A 26,048-nucleotide genomic window follows, 5' to 3' on the forward strand; every position below is an offset into this window, starting at 1 on the left:
CTATAAGTAAGAAAGGGATAGAGATACAGGAAAAACCGCTTCAGGCACGGGGGGAAGCGGCAAGCACCCTATTGTTTTGCACTCTGAAGCGCGAACGTTCCATACTTATACGACTATGAGTGTTGTAATTTAGAACGAAAATTTTGCGCTTATGTACTAGGGTCGGAGTTATGTGGCTGTGTATGTATTTGTCCTAGTTTGAAGTTTTGAACCGATATTTGGATGTTGAAGACTGGTTTTAAAAGGAAGAAGATGATTTCTTCTCAATGAAAGAATATCAATGTTTATGTAATTATAAGGTAGAGACGTTTCTTTATCTCTTGAATTTTCAGTCAATTTGCGAATTATAATGTGAAACAGGTTTATTTTAGTTTACACACTGCTACTGTTAAGAAAGCCATATTGTAAACTTTGTCAAACAGCTTCTTTATCTTAGACAGATTACATTTTACATTACAAGTAAATTATTGCGTTACTAATCTATTTTCAACGCATGTAATAAAAACTGTGTTTTTAACCATAGGTTATTTTAGTAAACAAATTCCACCACAAGGCATTCACCACAAAATTCATTTAAATCCTCTGTCTGCGTAATTTCCTTATTATTATACAATATCTGTGCTCACCAATCCTAAGCCAATACGTTAGGGGTCGGGTATCGAACCCGCGACTGGTAATTGCAAGCGCACGATGCGTTTATAGTCAATTTGACGATGTGGATGTCTGTGTAGTTTCCGTCCTATGATTGCTTTCAAACGCACAACTATAGTCTAGATGCAGTTTAGGGAATAGAGGGGAGGACCTGGATGCAATCTCAATCGTGGTTTGTTACTAAGTGTAAGACCGCGCTTCTGAGTGAAGGTGGTAAAGCCAACTGTTCTATTTGAGGTAATAGTCCCATAAAACGTAAGGCTTAAAAGCAAGATGCGTAACTTTCAGTTTTTTATTTTATTTTAGAAAAGAAAAATACGCCTTAGTTTGTAAGTCATGACTGAATTCTAAATGCGTTTTTGATTGTATTTTGGGTCTTATATACCTATGTGAAAATATATTTATTTCTTTGAAAAAATAGACTAAAAGCTTAAAAAATATTTTGCTTCGTATTTGAGATTCAAATCCCTCAATTCAAATTAATTTTCTCTTAAATTTTTACATAACGCGTATATCCCCATTAAAAATCGCGATAGTTTCACCGGGGAACAATACACGCGAAATTCGTATTCAACTCAATATCCGTGACATGTGAAGCGAACCGAGTAGCGATAATGCTTTGGGGCGCTAAAATGATAATTATCAAAATATTGCATCAGTTATAGAAATATTGTAAGTGTCAATCAATGAATTAAGACTGTATTGTGTCGACGCGCGACCGGCACGCGCCGCTCCGCTCCGCTGAATGCTCACATGCAACGTTTTAGGGCCCCATTGTTTTGATTTTTGCGCGTGAAATGACACTGTGTGACGTCACATTGCCTAGATCCGATGGCTTTAGCTCCACGGACGGCGGTTTTATGCTTGTTTTACTCGCTACTGTAAATAAAATGCTATATTGTTTTGGGGTTTTTGTTCTACGTTTGGTTTATTGAAGTGGGTGTAGTGGGGTAAAAGCACAAGTATGTGATGTAGTTTTGTGACATTTGTCATTATATTTTTGTAAATACTGTGTGTTATCCGTAAAAAGGAAAGGCCTATAATAGTATATCAAGACAAATAATGATATGTATCAAAAGATTCGAAATAACAGCTATAAATGTTGCGGAACGTGAACTGCCTCTTTTTTTCAGTCATTTAAAATAGTGAAAAATTCATTTGAAAGACAATATGACGATGATCAGACATTTCACACGAAACAGACAAAAAGTCCAGAAAAACACATGATACTAAATTAAGACATAGATCATGGCCATGGTGACCATGTTCGGTGCAACTCGATCGAAACATCGGGTAATGAATAAGATTCCATTACTTTTAGACTTCTAATCTCTTTTAAAATCCGTCCGGTAGGTAATTTATTTATTTTTTTCTCCAAAAAACCCTACACACGCCTAAACGTACGTAAAAAATAAATAAAACAACTTCCTCCTTCCTCAAAGTCGGTAAAAATAGCGTGTAACAATTCAAAACTGCTCACGATTCATTCAGTAGCGTAAGTTATAATTATGGCATGTAAAATGCCGCTGAGCGTGTCAAATTAACTAGTCTAATATACAAGTGTAATTACCTTGCGTTCCTTGTGTCGTGGCATGAGTAGACCATGTACTTTTGTATGAGGCATCTGAAAGAAAAATAAAAATGTTACTATTTTTTAACAAAATAATGTTTTTTTTATAGAAGTATTATTGATAATTTGTATTGTGTGTGACAGTGCAGTTATATGATTATTATGTTGATTAAAACACGTAGTCATTGTCGTAAAAGAAGTGCATATAAGTCGTTCAAGCTCAAAGGCTTTGAATATCGCTTAACAACTGTTATCTGTGTCTACTACTCAACTTTTTATGGTCCTCAGAATCACTAACTGACCTCATAAGCAATTGGCTCTAAGCTCCTCAATGGCTCTGAGCTTATCAACAGATATTCGAGAAAAAACTTTTACTTAAAACCCTAAGCTCTTGTATTAAGCCCAAAAACCATCGCTGACACACTGCTTTGGCAAACGTTAACTATCAATTCTTTTTAATAAAGATAATGAGCCGAAACAATGAAGGCACCACACGATAAATTAATTTAATACATCACTGTTTCACTGCTGGGCAAGGGTCTAATCCCATAATACAGGAGAGCACAGGCCTTAAGGGCACCACACTAGCCAAGCGCGAGTAGCGCACTTTGCATTCGTTTAAGAACTTAAACCTTACAGAATTATGTTTTTCCTCCTCCGTTAGAACAAGTAATAGTTATTTTTAATACACACATAACTTCGATAAGTCATTTGTATGTCATTTGTACTTGGTTCAAGCCCTCGACCATTTGCGAGCTATACATAATATGCTTACACCACTCGGCTATAACTGCTTTACTATCGAACTATGATACTAGGCGCTTTTGTCATCTGCCGTCGCTACACATTACTATCATAAAATATTATTAACAGAATTCGTGGGACTTTACAAAGTATTATAAGCTTAGGAAGATTACATTAGTGCCTTATACTGTAAATATTATAAGCTTTTTTGGGTTCTCCGTTGCAAAAAAACAGTGCTGATACCCACGTGTCAGTGACCATGAACGTTCGATGCCCTCGTATCGTATAACGTGTCGTGCAATTTAAAAATAAAACATCTTTTGCGAACAATTATATTAAGTATCTTAAGCTTCACATGCCTTTAACTAGTGTTCATATCGTGTAATAGGTTCTCCTAAGGCGATCGCCCGTTAACCAACACATTAATCTTTAATAGGATCGTATCCAGTATTAGACAGTAGCAATTATAGTAGCTATTCTCTTTAAACCTCCTTGAAATGTTTACAATATTAATGTATAAGTATATAGAACTCCTCCCTTACTGAGTTACCGACTGACTGATAGACAACGCACTGAAACCACAGATCGCAGAAAGGCATTAAATTTTACGCGGGCAAAGCCGCGGGCCGAAACGTATTGCTATAAAAATACTACTACTTCTACTATTCAATAACACTTACAAATGATTTCTATCACCACCTGTTTCACCGCCATACAAGGACTATTGCTTTACCACATTGTATGAACGCTATGAGAAGGCACCGTGAGCCTAGTCACAGAACAATTGCTTTTACTCCTGTTTACATCTAGATAACCATTGTCAAATGCTTTGAGCAGATTCACAATTGAATTTTACCTAGTAACCGACTCATTGAGACCAGATGGAAGTTTTGTTTGGTTCTTTTGCTATTCATTTCTTTTTTGTTCCAGAATCGCGATAGTTTTTTTATACCTCTGGATCATAAAGAATACCTATCTGACTGTCGTTTCTCTAACATACCCCGACTCATACTTTTGTATAACGTTTCACATAGATAAACTAAAGAGACATGGTATTTTGAACATGGATCAGAATGGCCTAAGTATCGCTATTCATAAAATGTAAATGGCTTCTAAAGGACAAATACATAGAAGTAACTAAAAAAGTTGGTTTTGTACCGTTTATAAATGAGTTTCTAACATTGTGTTCTGCTTTACGCTCCAAATATTAGGCTTGTATTTGTCATATATCTAAAAACATGACTTAAACTGGGTTTTCTCTGTCACAAAAATATAGGTACAAGAAAACATTTTAACCCAATTCTAAGTCGTTAGAGTAGTCACTTAGCCTACTGTTAGTCGATGCAGTAATGACTATAAGCAAACAAAGTTCCGGGCTGAAAAAGTCGATACTCATTCAACATACATACATACTTTACGAGCGACATTTATCGTAACGTAAAACACTTTTAAATTACACTTAACCTACTTTCCAAATCGATACAATGTAATAAAACTATTATTATTACTTTCTTTTTAGGAAATACTATGTATTTCGATAACCAATTTTTGATTAAGCTGAAGCCTAAACCTTGTTTGTCGTCAAAGCTATAAGGTCGTATCAGTAATGATGAAGACGCATTTTTATGGATATCTAAAAACTACTCGTCAGATCTGAATAAAAAATAAATCAAACTAAAAAGTAATCACGGTTAATCGCTTCCATCTTTAAAATATACGTAAAGAATACAGTGAAATTAAGGACCTCTTCCATTCTTTCTCAGTCGTTTTCAAAGTCAGTAAAAACTAAAAGTGCTCCATTCATAAACCGAGAAGCAAAATGTAGTGCAACAGTCAATTGCTGCCGACACAGTTAGCAAGCCAATAAAGCGATTGAATCAGGATGTTTACTCAAGAATCAGGCCAGGCCTTAGCTGGAAGGCTTTGCAGATGTACTACAGAGCTTAGTACGATTGAGTTGTTGATTGGAGCCGATAAATTGTTAGAAAATTGTGTTATGACCGTGAAAACTGAGGTTGCAGTGAGATAACTTTGACTTAAAAAAAATGTAGACACACTAACTGAATTAACTGCAATAAACTACTGCAGAAAAGGATAACATACTAAGGAACTGTGGATATTTATTAAACGTCCGGCCGTAATATTTTTATTCTTAACCAGATATTGTTTATCAGCTATTTTTAGTCTACTCTCGAACTTTAACACTAGCCAACAGATTTTTCCGATTCCATATTAAACATAATAGTTAAACAAAATTTATGTTAAATTATGTCATTAATTCCTACTAAGATGCACCAGCAGGGGTCCTATTGACTGCGAAAATGCCTGGCCTGGCCTGCCTGCGATAAAAACCGTTGTAAGTCGGTCAAAATATAAAAGGTATCGTTATTATAAAAAAAAATACTGTGTATAAGACCTCATGTGCACTAGGTGTGACCGTTTAAAAACGTTAATTACGTATTCGAAAATTAAGCCGGCAATACCATTTTCTAAGCTTTCTTTGTAAGCTATCGACATTTTCTATGAAAAACTTTTCAGCGCCCGTAGCGGGTGTCATAGAAATATTTCAGTACATTTCAAAATTTTGATACTCGTTAGTACCAGCTGCGAAAATCGCGCTAGTGTAAATGCTACGACCGAGGGTTATTATTATTTATCCTAATTGAATTCTAAATCAACTCAATGGAAATCAAATTTCAAATAGGTGAATAACAAGTAGAATGCCAACACAACATTACATTTTGGGAGGTGCGCACCGACATATAGACTCGCGCTAGTTTACAGCTCTGTCGCGTGCAACAACGCGACAAGCGACAAGCGACATGCACGCGCTGTTCATATTGTTATTATAATACAGCTAAGGGAAATTCGGTCAAGTACACATAAAACTATGGGTGGTATTGATCGGGGAGTGAATAAAAATAGTGTTTTTTTTTTGGAAATTTTAGAAGGTGTGAGATTTGTTGTTGGTAATGTTTGGTGCCCAAAGATTAGAATTTTAGTTTAGTAGGTATTATGTGTGGTTAGAAAAGCAGGTTACAAGTCCAGGCATAGTTCTCTAGTACCTACAAAATCATTTTACAATAGATCGCTACCAATTAGGGACGCTAGTTGTATATTCTGAAAGGCAGCTACTATATTGGTCATCAATTTGAGATACTGTTGCTTCAAATTACTAACTTGGCTATCAAAATGACCTGTGTTTAATTGCAAAACCGTTCATGCTGCTTATGTTTCTAACTTAAATCCTTATAAAAAAAAGAAATAAGCAAAAGCTGAATAGAATTTTGAAAACGAGTTTCCCTCTGGGTTTAAAATGTTTACAAAAAGTATAACATCAAAAGTGAATCAATCAAATATTAATTTCAAAACTAAATAAATTAAATTTTACACTACACAATAACTAAATTTTAATTTCAAATCTACACCTCCACTACAAACAGTTTTAAACCACCACAAAAACAATGACCCCAAAAGAACGGCGTTACTTCCCGCCCCGGCACTTGCATGCTTTCATCCACTCGAAGGCAATCACCGGCGCATCTCTACTGATGCTCAGCCACTAAGTGTGACTATTACCACAACAGCTTAAATGAGCTTTTTGAGTCATGTTTTTTGAAAAACAGCGGCCAATTTGGGTAAATGTCTCTTTGAAACATTCAGTTTTGAGGTGCTATGGTGTTTTGAAATGGATTTAATTTTATGTCTGTATTATACAAGTTATGGGGGGGGGGGGTTGTGCCATAATCGCCATGCTTGGCAGGCGGGTTGGCGATCGCAGTGGCGGAAGGCTCATCACAAGACGCTGCTGCCCGTCTTGTGTCTCGCTATTTCCTTCCGCCGTGTTAGAATGGTTTGACCGCCATTAGTCGGTTGACTGTTTGCACTAGTGGTACTAAGTACCTCTAGTGGGCGGTGGTGGTGGTGATTTAAACGTAGTGTTGGCAGGCCGCCCACAAGATGGACCGACGACCTGGTAAGGGTTGCCGGAGTCCGATGGATGAGGGCGGCCCAGGACCGGTCCTATTGGCGCTCGATGGGGGAGGCCTTTGTCCAGCAGTGGACGATTCCCGGCTGAGATGATGATGATGATGATGATTATACAAGTTAACTTCGTTTCAATGATAACATAGTATGAATTGGTTAATATGTCGTTCCATACATATTGACTACGCGTCATACATTTTGTAGATCTTAAAAAAGAAAAACAACGAAACAAATACGGTAATACAGAACCTTCTTCTCAAGAATCTCCCTTTCTGATAAGTCTATTCAAGGTATAGACTGTCTATACAATTAATATAGTTTCAATCTATATCATAATTAGTTTGGAAGCTCAACCCTGACATTGCCATGATCGAAGGTTGATGAGTAAATCACAAATCTAATATTCCATGTAATTAACGTTATTTTCAAGGTCATAATATTGTCCTTGACCAGAGACTAGCACTTGGCTTCAGTGCTTTCTAATGTTACAGATAAACAGTTGCTTCAACCGCATAAAGATTTTCCTGGGTAAAAAGAATAAAATCGCAATCACACGAAGCCTACTTAAGATTATGTATTTTCAAATCCGTTGGGCAGATTTGTTGTAATTGGGTAACAAGTAGGTACTCATTCAAACATTCGCATTTCTGAGGTTGGTATAATCTAATGCGAAAGTCTAGTTGGGCATATTAATGAGTCTGGGTTAGTATTTTAGTATTAGCATGCTGATTTATCAACTTCAACTGATTTACCAAACTAATCGTTGATGTTTATTGCCATAAACATCAACGATTAGTTTGGTAAATCAATCAATCAAACTAATCGTTGATGTTTATGGCAATAAACATCAACGATTAGTTTGGTATTTACGTAATTCAACTTTAAATACGATACACGTTTAAAATAAACACATTTACAAGATTTCCTTTTCCTTCCGCCGAGGCAAAAAAGCATTTTACGTGTACTCAAACACTACAATTAAAAAATCACACTACTCCATACAGTTAAAATATCTACGTCATACATTCACGATCATTCCACACGTGTATCTATTTTATAACAAACGTTCTGACCGACGCCTACGCTGAGATTCATTTCCGGATTTCCAGAACTTAGGAAAATATTGAAAAGTTAACTGTCCAATGTTCGCATTCAGCTGTCGACGAGTTGCCAATGAATTGAAACTGTTTTGTTGTGAGCAGACGATGTGTGAGAAATCAATAGTATGATTATACATGTAGATATTTTATTTTTGTTTTGACTGCCGAAAGGCATAAGTGCATAACTACATCTGCAGGTATATTTTGCTACATAGTTTTCAGTCTCAAATAAAAATAATGGAAATGGGAGCTTTGTACAAATCTTGAGCGACTTTATTTCGTAAATTGTGTATTATTTGTAATTGATGATTATAAATTATGTCTGCCGCACTGTCGCAATTTGCGTTGTGATTGTTGGACGCTATACGATTCTGCCGTAGTTTTTTATAAACTTAAATTAAAAAACAATTTAATTAGTCTAAAATTTTAAAACATCTGATCGATAAAGCGCCAGATTACAAATTTAAGAAAAAACTGCAGTTTTTTTCTGATAATCACAGTTACCAGACCTTCTCATTTTTAACGTCATAACTACAATTTTGATTTTTATTCAAACTCAACGATTCTACTACAATAGAAGGTTATGCTTCAATTGTAAATATTATTTAGAACAATGTTTTCTTTGGTCAGGCACGTTTGGGTCCGCCGGGTCGCAAATACTACGCCCTTTTACCGAAATACTTTTAAAAGAGATAAAACTGCCTTATCCGTTTTTTTCCCAGTAATAGAACTATTTTTGACATAAATACATTTTTTTTAACAATGTAAATATTATCTATAATATAAAAATGAACCGCAAAATGTGTTGGTAAGCGCATAACTCAACAACGCCTCGACCAATTTGGCCAAATCTTTTTTTAAAATGTTCGTTGAAGTTTAAGGATGGTTTTTACGGCGAGAAAAATTAGAATTATCGCTGGAAAAATCCTAAAAATAACCCTTTTCTTTTTCTCATACAAATCTATATATATAAAAGAAAGTCCTTATAACTCAAGAACGGCAGAACAGATTTGGCTGAAAATTGGTAGGGACGTAGCTTAGAGCCAGGAGAGGGACATTGGATACTTTTTATCCCGCTCGACCGTGTTTGAACATGCTAGAAGAACAGAATATGGAAATAACAACACCAATCAGTCATGATCTCCTGGTAGCTGTGGATCTATTTTCCGATCAGAATTAGGCCTAAAAAACTAAAAAACGGCTCTATAAACTATAAAAACTCTCTATAAACCTTTTCACAGTTACCAGGAGATCATGACCACTTGCTTGCTAAACAACTTTAATTTTTATAGATTTAGCTTCAAAACCGACGTAATTCCATAGAAACTTTTTCACCCCCGTTAAGGCAGAATTTCCAAAAATATTTATTGCGTCATTCCTAATTTCTAACTATGTAGCCAAATATTAATTTTAATCGAATTAACTCCAAAACTGACGGAGTTTCATACAAACTTACCCCCTCTTTCTACCCCCCTAAAAAGCGAATTTCCAAAGAAAATAGCCTATATGTTAGCGAAGACTAATAGCTATATAACAAAAAAGTTTCATCTAAATCCGTCCAGTTGTTTTTGCGTGAAAAGCAAACAACAAACAGACAGACAAAAAAAAATAATAATATTTTTGGCTTCTGTTGGTTGTATGAAGACCCCCCATTTTAGTTTTTCTTTAATATGATCTATAATGTGCAGACATGAGATTGTTATAATTTTATTATATGTATAGGTTTACAAACACTTTTTTTAAATAATAAAATGCCATTTTTATTTTAGAGACAAATACAAAAATATAACAAACTACATTCAAGATTTCAATCATCTATACTTTTATTATAAAGCTGAAGAGTTTGTTTGTTTTTTTGTTTGAATGCGCTAATCTCAGGAACTACTGGTCCGATTTGAAAAAAATCTTTCAGAGTTAGATAGCCCATTTATAGAGGAAGGCTATAGGCTATATAACACCACGCTATGACCAATACGAGCAAAGCCGCAGTAAAAAATGTTTCAAAAATGGGGAAAATTATCTGTTATGTGACGCAAGCGAAGTTGCTCTCATATACTACGAAGGATTTAGTTATGTTAATTAAATGGCCAATATGTGGACATTCCCCACTATCAGCCTAGAGTAATAAGTATAAGCTGCAATAATAACTTTTGCAGGAGATATGAAACGGAAAATTTATTTATTTATAAAAGACGCTCAAAATATTGTTCTGATTTTAGTGTTATTTTTCTATATTGGAACGATTTGATCTCGCTCAAAATCATTTTTAGAGCAATAAGTTCCGCCATGAACAATGTTAGTTCCATGTAATAAGGGACGAGCCTATTGCCATTTACCGTGCACGTTACTAAACTCCTATCTACTATTGAGAAATCTTTATATTATAGATTCTTCTGCAAGTGAACTAATCATAAACGACTGGACCGATTTCGATGAAATTTTTTGTGTGTGTTCAAGAGGATCTGAGAATGGTTTAGATTCACAATGTTGTCTGCTGGACAATGTTTTTTAAATTATTTTTTAAAAATTAAAGACGTGTAGACGGGACAACGTCTGTCGGGTCCGCTAGTATTGTAATAAAAACGGAAATTGGTTTATTATATCGGTATTTTTCATTATTACCGCGACCTAAGTTTTGTCATTTCTAAGTTAGTTCTATACAACTCGAGTATTTGGACATATAAGGGGCAGATTACCGAACTCCGAGCCACAAATGAAAAAAAAAGGTGGCACTTTGAGCGACCCAGGATCAAAATGATTAACATTTTCATACATTACAGCTCAGACCATAAAAGCGAGCCATGTTTTGTAGGTATTTTGTTCTGACTGCAAGGTCAGTCTCCGCCTAGATAGCAACGCCCAACAATATGGAAGACCTGAACCCGCAATGAAATTCAAAATGGCTTCCAGAAATGTAGGCATGTAAATTTTCGATTTTATACCTAGCTAAAGTCGAACAGACAATTTCCAGTATTTTAAGGCCAGACCTTATCTGGGTTAAAGGAAAAGTGAATTTAATCTTCAGTGGCAAAACGACGTATGTCGCGTTTGATTGAATTGAGATTTCACCGTTTTATCCCTAGAGATGCGAAATGCAGTTCAAATATTGATGTTATTTACAGTGCTAAAACGACATATTATGTTGCATTTTATTGAATTTAGGTTATGCCGTTTCTCCGCTAGAGCTTTGAAACGCGCAGTTGAAATATTGATGCAATTTTGAGTGCTAAAACGACGCATATTGCATTTGAGTGAATCGATGTTACGCCTTTTTATAAATAGAGGTTCGAAATGTGCAGTCGAAATATTGATGTAATTTTCGGTGCTAAAACGACGTATGTGATATTTGACTGAATTGAGGTTACGCCGTTTTATTACTAGAGGTTCGAAATGTGCAGTTCAAATATGTAAGTAATTTTCAGTGCTAAAATGACGTATGTTATATTTAATTTAATTAGAGTTACGCCATTTCTCCACAAGAGGTTCGAAATACGCAGTTAAAATATTGATATAATTTTCAGATAGTCCGCTCAAAGAATACTCCAAAAGCGGGTGTAGAGTGCGTGAGCGGGATCCTGAGCAAATTGGTTCAGGATGCTTAGAAAATAAACATACTAAAAATCCCCGCCTCTAGGGGGGGCGCCGGAGTGGGGGGAGGGGGTTAAAGTTCCCATTTTTTAGTTTTTCACTAATTTCTTTAAAACGGTTCGTCGTAGAGAAAAAGTGTCTTCTACATAATGAAAGATGATGAAATTGTCTACAACTTGTATGTATTATACGATTGGTTTTAAGCAATTAAATAGAAATGAAATAATAATCAAGGAGCTTCTGTAAATAAAAATATTTTACTAAAACAATCGAAATAGTAAATTCTAACTAGAAAATAGCATCAAAAATTTGGTATTCATTTAATCTTATAAGAATAAAAGACAGGATTATTAAATACTGTGAAAGTTAATTAAACTGTCACATGTAAACGCACCTTAGCATGATAATTAATTGTTAATTATAGTTACTTTTCTTTTCTTTAAACTATTTTAAACACTAATAAAATCGAGTTGGAGAAGAAATGTATACAGGAATAATATAAATTTAAATAAATAATATAGTACTTGGACTGTGGATCTGCCTACCAACAAGGGAACAAAGCGTGATTAATTTATTCATGAAGGTATACATATTTATCTAAAACTAGCTGACCCGACAGACGTTGTTCTGCCATATAAAAAAACTGTCACTTAGGGGTATAAAAAATAGATGTTGGCCGATTCTCAGACCCACTCAATATGCTCACAAAATTTCATGAGAATCGGTCAAGCCGTTTTGGAGGAGTATGGCAACGAAAACTGTGACGCGAGATTTTTATATATAAGATGATAGCAGTCCGTAATACTTAGCATAATTCACTGGCTATGGATATTACAAAAGCATTTTAAGATAATTGCCATTATGTTATTCAGTTAATAGAAATAATATTTATACTAAATTGAAAAATAAAAAAAACGGACTGTACTAAAACAGTCAAGTGCGAGTAGTCGGGATCGATCACAAAACGAGGACTAAATAAAAAATACCTACGTGGATATACGTAACGATTATTTAACAACAGTAAATTCTTAAAAAAATACTTACACTTAAAATAATCTGATCAACCACAAATACATAATTTTTAAAATATCATAAATGCCTTATTTACAAGATAATACTAAATTCTGAGATTAAATTAGGACTATTAAGAAAATACAGCCACGTGATAGACGGACAATGGACATACAAACGAACACACATAAAATTTTACCACATTCATATACACATGCCAATTGGCACACTTTAAATACCTAAACCCGACTATATGCATAAAATAATCACTAAATACCTACACTCTTATATTGGCCGTTTACTCTACCATCTAGCATACCAGTGTATGCAACAAACTAAATGCAGGAATAAAATATACCTGCAAAAATTAAGCTTAAATAAATTTGTTAAAAATATTCGTCGATAAATATTTTTCGACCTATTTTTTTATAAATAACTCCCTCTCCAAACGACCTAAGTACATAGGTCGGTCACAGTACTTACGACCTTCTACATACACACAATCACTGCACGTGTCACTGGCACCACACAACACAATAGCAATAATAATAATAAAATGATATTCACCGGCAAACAACATAGAGAAGTTGGTGAATGTGCCCGACCGACTGAGATAGTCGGCAGAGCTTTTGATATCAAGCATGATTCTTTGACTACGGAGCCCGCATCACGATGCGTACACCGAGCACGGCCGTCTACTAGCCGGGACCTCCGGTGCGAGGGGCGGCACCCTAACTTACACACGCCCCTACACGCCCCCTCTCACTTCAACCCCCACAAACCCCTCCAATAGCAAAACACTCCGGCTAATCTTTATCTGAGAAAAATAAACACGGTGGGCGTAGATAATGACCTGCCTTGATAATCAGCCTTTGTGGACCGCGGTGCGCTGCGAAAATTGAACAGTTCGATGTTTTCAAAGAGCGTCCCAACCGTTTTTATTAAAAGCCTATTGCGCGTCGAAGTTGGCATTCGTTCGGCTTGTTTGTCACTCTCATATTTTTTTGTTGTTTTTTTAATACGTTCGCTCCCAATTTTCGTTTGGGAACAATAGACGGCTTTGTTCAGGCTTTTGTGTGTATTTTTAATAAATTGCCGGCCTTTTTCCTATGTCGATAATTGTCCATATAATTGGGTGAGGTAACGCGTATTGTCTATTTGACACAATGGTGGGCAGGTGTCGGGGCGCGTTTATACGCATGTTGAAATATAAATATGTTAATACGTCTATATGAATAACATACGGATGCCATTTTAATGATGGAATAAATATTTTTGGCAAAAAAAAATAGTAACCTTTTTTTCTGCGGCATTGCAATTCAAGATACACTTTTGATTTTATTAATTTGATATTATACAGCCTGCATAGAACGGGGTTCTAGGTTTGACTCCTGTCTACTTTCCTGATAGCAAGCTGTTTTATTGTAAAGTACTGGCTCAAACATCTTTTACACTAGGTGGACCATTAACCAACAATAAAATAAAATACAGCAAGAATTCCTAGCTAAATTGAGACACAACTCATGCCTTCAAAGAAAGAATAAGCATAAAGCTATGAAAGAGGGTGTTTATATAATTAGTTTGTCATTACGAGTCGGCCGCGACGCCCTTCACCTTACCGTACTAAATCACTACTAATTATAACGCTCCGACCTTTCTTGTACTAGTAGCTATGTGTAGTTGAATGGTGTAGTTTTGTGAGTTATTTTGTTAAGATAAGTTGTATAGAATATAAGATTTTTGTAATTTGAATTTTTGCTGATGACGATGTGAGTGATGATGCGTGTAAATGTCTTTTTTGTTTTTTATGTGTGTCTAGGATACAATTGTTCTTATGTATCACTCTGCTAAACTTTACATAAGGACTTCGAATGAGCTGTTAAGTAAAATTTTAACAGACGGACAGAACTACTAGGTAGGATTGGTTGGATAGCAAAAACGACAATTTGAAAATAAATATAATGTTTTATATGCACTTTATTATCTGAACTGACTTCTGCTAAAAAATAGACGTCCGAGCGTATTCCAGCATTGACGAGTGCGATTTAAATTCTGTAAAAACATGCAGACTTGCACAGTGCACACATAACTCCAGTCAACTTTTGGTGTGTAACTTGTGCCATAACACACCAAGGTATACCATAGCCTCGTCAGTTCAAGTATAGAGGTAGTTGCGTTTTAACTATCTATCTGGCACAAAATGAATTGTATGCGCCAGACAGGAGTTTCGGATTCAAATCCCGAGCCGGGCCAAAAAATTCTGAGCATTTCTCAAGAAAAGAGTTTTGCATAGTTGGCTGATTCCAATGAAACTGGCCTTCATAGTTGAATATCGACGAGAAGGACATTAGAGCTTGCTAGAGTTACTATCGCTTTTATAATACGAGTATAATATATTAAACGCTAACGAGAATACTGGTCAGTACGTCCTTCCTGCGTTAGAGTCGTTCGTGATATAGTTGTGTGTAAGTCCGATACGGGCTTGGATTACAGCTCAATGGCTTGTACGTCAAGCCTCGTGTATTATACACTACTATTATTCTTAAGGTATGTACATGGGTAGTGGGTTCGAATCCCATCTAAAACAAATATTTGTTCAGGTATCTGTTCCGAGCTTGGATGTGAAATTTGTTTAGAACTATATAAGCATGTATATCAGATGTCAGATTATTACAGTACGAGCTCTGTGTGAATTATCCAAACATATTCTAAACATTAAGCTAAGAGTAATATCATTTTTAACCCTCGTTGCAAGAATAGTCTTGTAAGCTGGCCGTGTCTATCTTTTTTATACCTGTGGTGTCGCATTACATGTTTGATGTGGTATTTTTGTTGGACACAGGTAAGATCAAAATGATCTTCAGCTGTAATTTTTGAAGATACCATGCACTTAAAGACAGACAGGATAGGCCTGAGTTTGCCACAGCCTGGCACTGAGCGGGTTGCTGACATTTTATATATATTAAAGCTGTTAATGGAACTCTCTCAAGAAAACCAATTTCGTTATGATATTTTACTACCAACACAGTACAATGCTTCGAATATGCATTTAGGGACATATTACTACTCGAGTCAAAGCAACACTCGTTTTGTAATACCTATCTGACAAAAAAAAAAACGTCTTTATTTAGCCCTTTATTTTACAGCTACAAATACGATCTATTTCACACTCGAGTTGATGTGAATACACCCTTACGAACACGCCAACAGCCAACGTGTGTGCTACGGCCCGTAGACAGATAGCTACAATAATCTCTACGACAGCTACGGCGTAGCATTTGAATGCGAGAAACGTATAGCGGTTTAATCGAAACATGGACCATTGAAATATTATCCAATGATACTTGCTACCGGGTTTTGTGTTATCTGTATTTAATGAAGGGTCAAGTTATATTTGATGGTGAAATGATACTGGCTTGGTGATCTAATTCTCAGTGTTTAGACTAGGAGAATTTAATTGACTTACGATACTCACTCTTTTTTCAGTAACAAAAGAACATTTTACTTCTTGGGAATTTTGCCAACATTATGTGGATGAGACAAATACTTTAATATCTAAAATCGAATCCAAAATCCCCGTCCATAGCGTGGTGACCGCTTTAAAATCATCAAATATCACTAAACATTTTTAAATATTTACTACATTAGTTAAAAGGTTATTTACCAACACTATAAAAGGTGTCCTAGATTCGATTTACAGATTAAACAATCATATAATTTTAAACCAGTTTTCTTAACAATAAGTATGAAGTGAAACAGTGTCTGATAATCCAAAAATAGCAAGCAACACCACGGTCTAGTACAAGTCTTAAAATATTTGACTACAAAAATATTGAAAGATTTAGAAATTGTGCTCTCTTCTGCACCAATTGTCACGTTAGACGTTCAAGAAACAAATCTAGGTTATGCGCAGTGGCCTAAATGTACGAAATATTTCTAGACTTTTTCATATTTCTCGTTTCAATACACAGGCCAATTTAATTTTCTAATAGAAACTTGCTTGGTACATTTAAAGGCGTAGACAGAGGAGTTTTAAGTACACCCACTTTCCGGCATTTATAATAATTTTGATCCTGTGCTATGGCATTATCAATAAATGAATATGATAAACTAATGAGCTTTCCACTGAATTTTGATCATGCTACTAAATAACGGGACCTTTTGAGAATATTATAAAAATTTGATCCGAAAATAGTGCTTAAACCACATTTTCTGAACTGAACCAGAATCATTTACATAATAGCAGAAGTCGTTATTGATTGAAATCATGAAATTCCAGGAGAGGGGAATAGTTATAATACTTCTATTTTATTTTAGCGAAAAGGCAGTCTACCGAATATTCGAATGAAGCAAGGGATGCAAGGATCGTAGCAAGTTGCTACTCTCTGGTAAGTAGCTGTCTCTGGTAACGGAAGGTAATTTTATGTATGTTTGTATGTATTCATTCTACAGATCCTAATTTGCTAACTCGGACAAAGCGACCAATGAATTCCTCAACATTTACCAATACCTCTGCCAAGTGGTGCCAATACCTCTGCCTCTCCCTTTCAAGTGTAACAGGCGTAACAATAACACAATTAATACCACCGCCCGATAGATGGCATTGATCCGAACAAACTTGCCGAAGTAATTCAAGTGGTTTGATCGCTGTACAAGTACATTATCTTGCGCAAGGATCACCCTTCATTCCCGCCGGGTGTAAACCTCCCCTAATGATATATTCTATTCACACCGATATGAAAGTTTATTAAAAGTGATTTAGTTTAATGAAATAGCGTTATGCTTTTTTGGTAGGGGATGGGGTATTAGTACTGGCTGAATTAAAGGATCTTTAAAATTTGTTTCAGGCTGCCTTTCGTGAATTCTTTCAACTAAATTAGAGTCAGCTTCCAGTGTCACTGGATGCAGCTGGATACCAGTATTTTACACGGAGCGACTACCTTTCGGACCTCCACAACCCAGTTACCTGGGATATAAGACGATACCCTTCGGTGAGACTGGTTGTCAGACTTTCGGCTACTGTTAACGACTATCAAAGGTCTTTAAAAATGACAATCGGTACTCATAATTTAACGTAAATTTTAATTTGTGATCAGGTTTTCTCAAGTTTTAATAAAGACGAACTCTAAACAGTTCTACAATAGACACATATTATTATCAGTCATTAAGCCTATCTACGTATACCTTAAATGCGTATTCAGTGACGCGTAACAAGATAATGTATGCAAATTATCTGACAACAATAGATGTAATAACTTTAGTATGACTTATTACTAACACATAGTTGTATAAGCAGTTATTAATAGGGAGTTTTAAGGCTTATACTAAAACGCTATGTTCTGTATGAACAGATGTATGTATGAATGAAGCAAGTGAAGTTGTCAAGGATCGAACCAAGTGGTTATCTCTGGTCTCTGCGTACCCTGCGGAAAGGAGCCGTGATTTTATGTTCGAATGTTACCTAAAAGAACAAGCCTTAATTTACAATTTTTTTTCTAGTTATGTAATCCATTATGTTGTAATTGCTACAATTACTGTATTTTAATCAGTGTATGTTACGTTTAGCAGGAACATTATTCAAAATGCATATACGCAGGGGAATTGAGACGTTAAAAAATTCAACCTTATTCAATCCTTAATTATATGCACGCACGTGTGCTATGAAATACTATTTTTCTTCTCTTATAAGCATTCGCCTTCCATCGAAGTGATGCAGAGTGCGATTGGTGCAAACTTTGCTTGGAATTAGGTGTTAATATTACTTACAAAGATAAGGGTTAAAATTGCAAGGTGTAGGTGGCTTAGTAGGCGTCGCAGTCGATGATCAGCGAATACGGGGAAGATTCAAACGGAGATGGAGTGGCGATCAGTACACTTTCTTGGAGGGATAGCTGGATAAAACAGAACAGACTGAGCGATCTAAAAGTTTATGGGGATGCATAGATGAACGATATATTTTAGCACGTTCTTGAATTAATGTAAAGCGCTGCTTTTAGTCAGGAAGGTAGACTCTCGTGTACCCTTTCTCAAAGCCCGCGTCTAGACACCATAACTGACACAGTCACCCACAGTTACCAGTAGGTTACTTTATTAAAGGTCAATTTGAATAGAAGCAATTTAACCTACTTAGCCAGCCACAGTGACAAAGACTAAGTTCAAACAACTGTCATTGTTAGTTACAACCTGGACCGACGGGCCTTCAAGGCATGACGATACTCAGGTCAAAGTCAGCCATTCTTCTATGGAATATTAATACTAAAGTTAGCTCGACTGTCTGATTGTTTAGCATCAAGTATAGATTATTAACATCACATGAGTTAGATACAGCCTTTATTCAAATTCAAATAAATTTCTTTGGACAACTCACACGTTTTCATCTGTAGCTCGAATCTCTACTACTATCGACTACCGATAACCGGCTGGGAGGTTTACGCGAAAGTCTGTTTAGCGCCTCTATAGGGCTCCGTAAGAACTATTTTGAAAGAACATTATAAATGTCAAACTCGCCATACTCGACAGTACCAACTACGTACGTACTATGATAATAAGACAACTTATAAACATATTTACACACATACACAATAAATATATATTTTTATATACCTGGCTAGGATTAAAATTCTTTAAAGGATATCTTAGGCTTAAACTTTACTTACTTTTACCTTGGGAGAGGAGGCTCACACAGAGCCTATTGTAGTCCAGCAGTGGACTACGATAGGCTGTATGATTCATTAATTGATTGAAAGGATACCTTTAAAAGTAACAGTGAACGGTTGTAAGGTAACAGTGAACGAAATAATTACATTTTTAACTAAGCACCTACGCATTCAAAATTGCGTCAAATGACAACATTTAGAGCAAATTTACTATCGATTACCAACGCCGAACAACCACAAAGGAATATTTGAATTTCAAACCTAAAATCAACGTCACGGTAATTGCTATTGATGTTTGTTTCAATCACATCAAACGGCAAATTGTCCGAATTTCGACGTCCAAACTGCATTTTGGAAATCAAATTCTCAGTATTGTAATTTCATTGTTTGTGTCCCGTTGGTGTCAAAGGCATTACTGTTGGTCTATTTAGGCTGTAAACAGGGTGAATGGACACTGTAAACAGGCTGATATGTGCAAACAGACCTGTGGTCAAGCCTGTATTTACTTTAACGGTGGGACCTCAAAATACCATTCAGTTACTAAGCTGATTTATGTGTTCACAGGCATATAATTAAAAACAAAACGTAATTTATTGCTGATACATTATGATCATACTGTTTATTATTTTACGCTGCTTATAGATATTTTTTTATTGACAGAATTTTAGATTACCAGCGGTAACAGTTGTTATTTAAGTAAGTGAGACAATTCGTTTATAAACTTATAGAATATGTATACACTTTTTTATAATCATACAAACTACAGTGACTGCAATATATAGATGTTATTGATTCCTACTAGCAGCATATTGAAATTGAATGGCACGTAACTAATTAAATGAACATATTTTTTGTCATCCGTCTTTGAGGATGAAAAACAAATTATATATAATCTGCAAGCTTGATATTTAATAGCTAATAACTTTAAACATGGACACAAATAAATAGGTTTTCATAGACATATGTACCTAAAATGCGAATTGATTCGAGGCTTTCACTTAACTATTACACGACCACACAGTTATACCTATGTGTACGTATGACATGAAATACAGTATTCCGATATGTAACACCATTAACTCCTCTATATACAATTTGAAATCCACACCCTCAACGCTATCCTAAACTCTGTAATCCCTTACAAAGAAAACTTCATTGAACGTGAAAACCTCCGCGAGGATCTCACTCCAGGGTTGAAAACAATAATTTGAACAACATGCAAACACCTTGAAGGCTCTAAGAGCACGCGTGTATGTGTGTGTGGGTGTTGCACGCTCGTGTGCGTGCCACAGCCATGATCGATGCCGGGGCGACGTTGCCCCTCCGCGCACTTCCGGTTGCGACGTTGCCAGCTCGCGTTAGTCGGTGTAACACTGAAATCGGGGATTAAAACCTACTTTTTACGTCTATCCTTTAGATTTATTTCCTAACAAAGGAGAATGCTCAAAATGTATGGAAAAAAACCCAGGCCGTACACAAACGGTGTGTAACTCAGAATTTTAGTGATACTGAGTGATTCAATTCCAGATATTCGCCTCTATCAAATTCGATGGCTAAATACTATTTTTTGCTATTATCTACTATTTAAAAGGTGAATTAAAAAAATAAATATTTTTCAAAAATTCATCACAATGATTATTTTTTGAATAATATAATTGTATAATCTAATACTAAATGGAACTGTGATTTTTAAAAAATAATTAACAATAAAATAATTATATTCTATCACTACATAGTACATAGAAGGTGCCAGCTGTATTTCTTCCCGTGCATACTGCAAAAGTTAGTGGAGGGATGGAAGGGTTTGGTGCTTCATAGGCTATAGGCTAGCAATCTACCACCATGACAACACTTTTCTACCTAATAATAGCCCTCCAATTGTCTGCCAGTGTGGTGGACTAAGGCCTGATCCCCCTCTTTGTTAAGAGGGGAGGCTCGTGCCCCTCGGTGGGGACATATAATTTTTAATATTTTTAATTTGTAATTCAGTTACATACCTATATTAAAAATGTGTGACTCAACAAAGATTAAACATTTATATAGGTAACTTATTTAAAAAATATAAAAATATATTGAAAACCCCTACTGAAAAGTTATAGCAAAATAGTATGTTCAGCCATCGAATTTGATAGAGGTAAACATTGGGAATTCAATTACACAGTATAACTATTTTTTTGAGTTACATAACTTTTGTGTACAGCCTGGGTTTTTTTTGAGCATTCTCCTTAAATCGATGGAACGTTTAAATGTTTACCGTACGTTTGTAGTAAATCAGTTTTTAATTGCTGTTCCTTGTACACATAAATGTTCCCGTCGGCATCTTCGTATTATAGTTTATTTTAAAATATTAACTACTTGTTTGTGAAGGCGTTGTTCGAAATTATTAATATAGCTAAACACAAAAAGAGCTTTTGTATATGAATCGTGGCATATTTTTGATGTTATATTTTATGAACACCAAAGTTATTATTTTACTATTTTCTTTAATTTATATTATAAATATATATTTCAAAATTTATAATTTTAGCTACTCTCTACCTCCCTACTCTCCATTAAAATGACATATAACAAAAAGTATCCGGTCAATGACGAAGACCTATGTATAATAAAATTTATGAAGCAAGTTCGATTACACGTGCCTTACAGAAAGGTCTGAGTAAACACCGACTATTTCATCAATACCAAGCTTAAAAGTTGATAACCAGTAAAGAAACTAAAACGATATGATTAGCGTCAAGGATTCTTGCCTACTTTTGAACTATAATAATTGCATATTATATATTTATGAATGTAATTTTTCCACCTGCATATTAAATAGCAATGACTAGGGTGTAACTTTTCATGCCCTCCAAAGCAAGATACATACAATACAGCTCAGACTGGTCACTTGAATTCCCGACAAAGATTTTGTTATCTACTAATCGTTTATCAACAGATCGCTACTGCTTATAACCAATTTATGTGTATCAGCTTAGGCTTTCTTCCAAACTATGTTGGAGTCGGCTTCCAGTCAGCTGAATACCAGTGTTTTACATGGAGCGACTGCTTACCTGACCTCCACAACCCAGTTACCCGGGATATAACACGATACTCTTTGGTGAGACAGGTTGTGAGACTTTCAAGCTTCCAACTACTGTTAACGATCAAAGATCAAAGGTCTTCGAAAACGACAGCCGAGACCCAGAAATTAACGTGCCTCCCGAAACATGGAGGATCTTGATATGTATAAGACCCATCCACAGAACAAGCTCGGCAAGCGTGGCTTAACCTCAGATATCAATTCGCGCGGCTAAATATAATTTATAAATTCTTCGTAACAAATGGAAAAACCTCTTTTACTTCATGGCACCCAATAAATTATAATACTGTTGTATATGAGCCTGTAGTTATAGTATTTATGGTACAATTATTATTATTTTGAAAGTTCTACTCTCTGTAGGCCTACAAACTCGGGATTCGAAAACTTACTAACGCTTTAGAAATTCATACTCAAATAATACAATGAGAAGAAAAGGTCTTTGGCTAATATTACATTTAAAAAGCGTTGGCGTTAAATAACTAAAACCTCTGTTAGGCATGCTAGTATCGCTAGCGATGTGTTATTGGAAACGATGAATGACTACTAATATTTTCTAGTATTCAATGCAATAGAACTAGGTAGGTATAACATTTGCACTATTTGGTTTTCAGCCTGCGAAGCACCGAATGAAACTAATTTCCTTTGAATAAGGGAGAGGGAATGCACAAAATCCATTACTGACTGGTAGAAATCCAATCAGTGGATCAATCTAGTTTATTAATCAACGCAGTCTGCTCTTATCTCGATGCCAATATATTTGGTTTTCAATTCAGGTGCAGTGGTGCAAGAAGAAAAAATACTTCGAAAATGTAGGGGCTATGTATTGGGAGCATACTTATTAGGTACTTAGTTGTTAATTTTAATTATACTTTTTAGTTTTTTTAGATGTTATAAAATTAACCCATTATCTTCACAGTGCTGGGCATGAGTCTCATCTCTTCCTAGAGTAGGAAGCGAATATACCTTGAGTCTACCACACGTTTAAGATTTGTTTCATAACTACTTTTAAGCATGCAAGGTTACATCACAATGTTTTCCTTTGCCAAAAGAAATAGTAATATTATAATAGATTAGTTTACTATCCCGTAAATATATCAGTGGTGATGTCACATTTTATTTCCTTAGATTTTAGAGATTTTTATATTTTCCTCGTCGGCGTAAATAGTATCACTCGTCGAATTTAGAATCACCTTGTAACGAAAGACTTTAAATTTTAAGTGCCTATTTAAGTGCGACTGCCGAGCAAGAGGTCTTAGGTTTGAATCCTGGGTCGGGCCAAAAAGTCTTTTCTGAGATTTTCTGTTTAAAAATTCTCAGAGATTGACCGGAGTTAGGAAATTGAGGTCTTAGGCCTCCGAGCCTCGGAGAGCACGTAATGCTGTCGACCTCTGCCTGACCTCTCTCTGGTCGTGTCGGTTTAGCCGTCATACCAGCCTATGAGAGTAAAGGAACAGAGAGTGTACCTGTGTATTGTGCACACACTTGGACACTATAGCTTAACAATTAGACAATAATTGTTAAGTTGAGCTATGAAATCTAAAAGTCCTGCACAGTTGGCTGGTTTCAATTAAACTGGCCGCCGTAGCCGAAATCGGCCAGGACGACAACAAGACAACCTAAACTAGTAATAAATTCATTTCCAAAACTAGTTTCACCAAATATCCAACTTTCCAAACACCAAATCCCAATACACACTAAATTAGGGCACAATTCTTAACCTATCGATACGTACAAAGTGCAAAGGATCGTCAGTTCATCCATACATCTGTGCTTAATTTAAAATTAATACAGCCAGCCGTCGCACAGGAAATGAGCTTAGAGCGAAGAGTGGGGGAGAAGGGGGGCCACCTCTGAATTAGACGGAGACGCCTGCTCTCAAAAATGACGCTGTATGAGATTTTTGTTTTTGTATGATTCAATTTTGTATTTCAATTCGTGGTGCATTGACAACGATTGGTTTTAGGCAATATTAAATTGTCTGCGTGGAACAGAAATTGTTTTGGAAACGACTTTTAGGTACACGATTTATACAAACGGTTAGGTTGAATATATCATGATCGGAAAATAACCATGGATGAGTAATTACATAGTTTTAATTATTCTAGGAAGATTCTTTATTATAAAATCTTTGACATTTTATAACGTACTTTTAGAACAAACATAAAGATGTAAAAACATCCAAAATATATTTTTTTTCTTCCAAGAATAATAAGGGTCTCGTTAATTTATTTCAAGAACCAAGATAACTGCAAAGCAGAAATAAAGCATCATCAAAATTCATTCTAGTACATACATATCTTATATTATTTACTTGTATCAAACACCTTCAAAAGACAAATATCAGAAGTTTTCATTTGAAGGAACAACTATATTTTTCAATCAAAACTTTCTCTGAAGGTAGCGTCAACTCGCGAACAATAAACTCGACGAGATTTAATTTTCATAATAAAAGCAGCTTACACTTTTTGAAGTCGAAACGTACAACGAACTGAATTAAATCGAAAATGGAAACATACAGCAGTTTAATTGAAGAGTCTACTTTGGAAATAATAAATACTTTTATTACTGGACAACTCACCTACGGTACAGGAATAATAAATACGAACTTTTAAATATATTAGGACACACACAGTCATATTGATTCCAAACATAACAGAGCTTGTACTATAGTAACCAAACAGCTGAAAAACATACTTATAAACTACGAGACACAATACTTATAAGGATAAATTTACTTCCATATTTTAATAATCTTCGGAAGGAAGTGTTCCAATTACTTAACGTATTTCTACTAGATAAATATAGCCTCGAGCAGTGATAGCCGAGTGGTATAAGTTGACACCTCTCACGCAAGTGGTCGCAGGTTCGAACCCGAGGCAACACACCAATAACTTTTCGAAGTTATGTGTGTATTAGAAATAATTATCACATGCTCCAACGGTGCAGGAAAACATCGTGAGGAAACCTTGCATGCCTTAAAATTTGTTTGAAAAAAAACATTATTGAGGGCATGCAAAGTCCCCAACCCGCACTTGTCCAGCGTGGTGGACTCAAGGCCTATTATATACTCCCTTCCCTCATTACGGGAGGAGACCCTTGCCCAGCAGTGGGACATTAATGGGTTAAATTTATTATATTATTATAAATAAAGCCTTATAAAACGACATCTATTGACAAAATACATCACACAAAGATGAATTAATTGATAATCAAAGAAACAGCAAAGGGTATACAAGATCTAGGGTTTTTAAAATATTTATATGGAGTAAAACTCATACAAAAACCATGTAAATGACCTATTTCTTCAATTTTCTTCAATTATTTAAACATCTTCTCCATTTTACAAAAATCATCATAGATAAACCGGCAAAATGAAAATAGAACTTCACATTGACGAAGGTATCCATTGTTTAAAATGCAGACGCTGCCACAGGAGGCAACAAAGCGATGCATCTATGGTGCAATATTACGTGGGAGAGAAAATTTGCATAGTATGAAAATTGTGCGATGTGCATGAGCTTACGGCTTATAGACTGTTAATAATTTTAGCTTCGAAGTTTTAGGCAATAAAAATAAGAAGCGATTATAGTCAGATTAAGTTCAATCCGCTCCCATACTTTGTAAACTGTTTAAGTAAAATAATTGTAGGTAGTCTAAAGCGG

The 26,048-nt window shown here is 35.4% G+C and overlaps 1 protein-coding gene across 3 annotated transcripts in view; it reads right to left on the reverse strand.

Annotated features, from left to right (window-relative positions):
- Window positions 1-26,048, reverse strand: part of Ets65A (DNA-binding protein D-ETS-3) — a 100,110-nt gene that overhangs the window by 25,118 nt on the left and 48,944 nt on the right. For all 3 annotated transcript variants that reach the window (XM_076134980.1, XM_076134981.1, XM_076134979.1), the window contains exon 4: window positions 2,222-2,275. In XM_076134980.1, coding sequence (XP_075991095.1) covers window positions 2,222-2,275 — 54 coding nt within the window. The remainder of the gene's footprint in view (window positions 1-2,221; window positions 2,276-26,048) is intronic.

This window comes from Anticarsia gemmatalis, chromosome Z (assembly GCF_050436995.1).
Source record: "Anticarsia gemmatalis isolate Benzon Research Colony breed Stoneville strain chromosome Z, ilAntGemm2 primary, whole genome shotgun sequence".
Taxonomy (NCBI): domain Eukaryota; kingdom Metazoa; phylum Arthropoda; class Insecta; order Lepidoptera; family Erebidae; genus Anticarsia; species Anticarsia gemmatalis.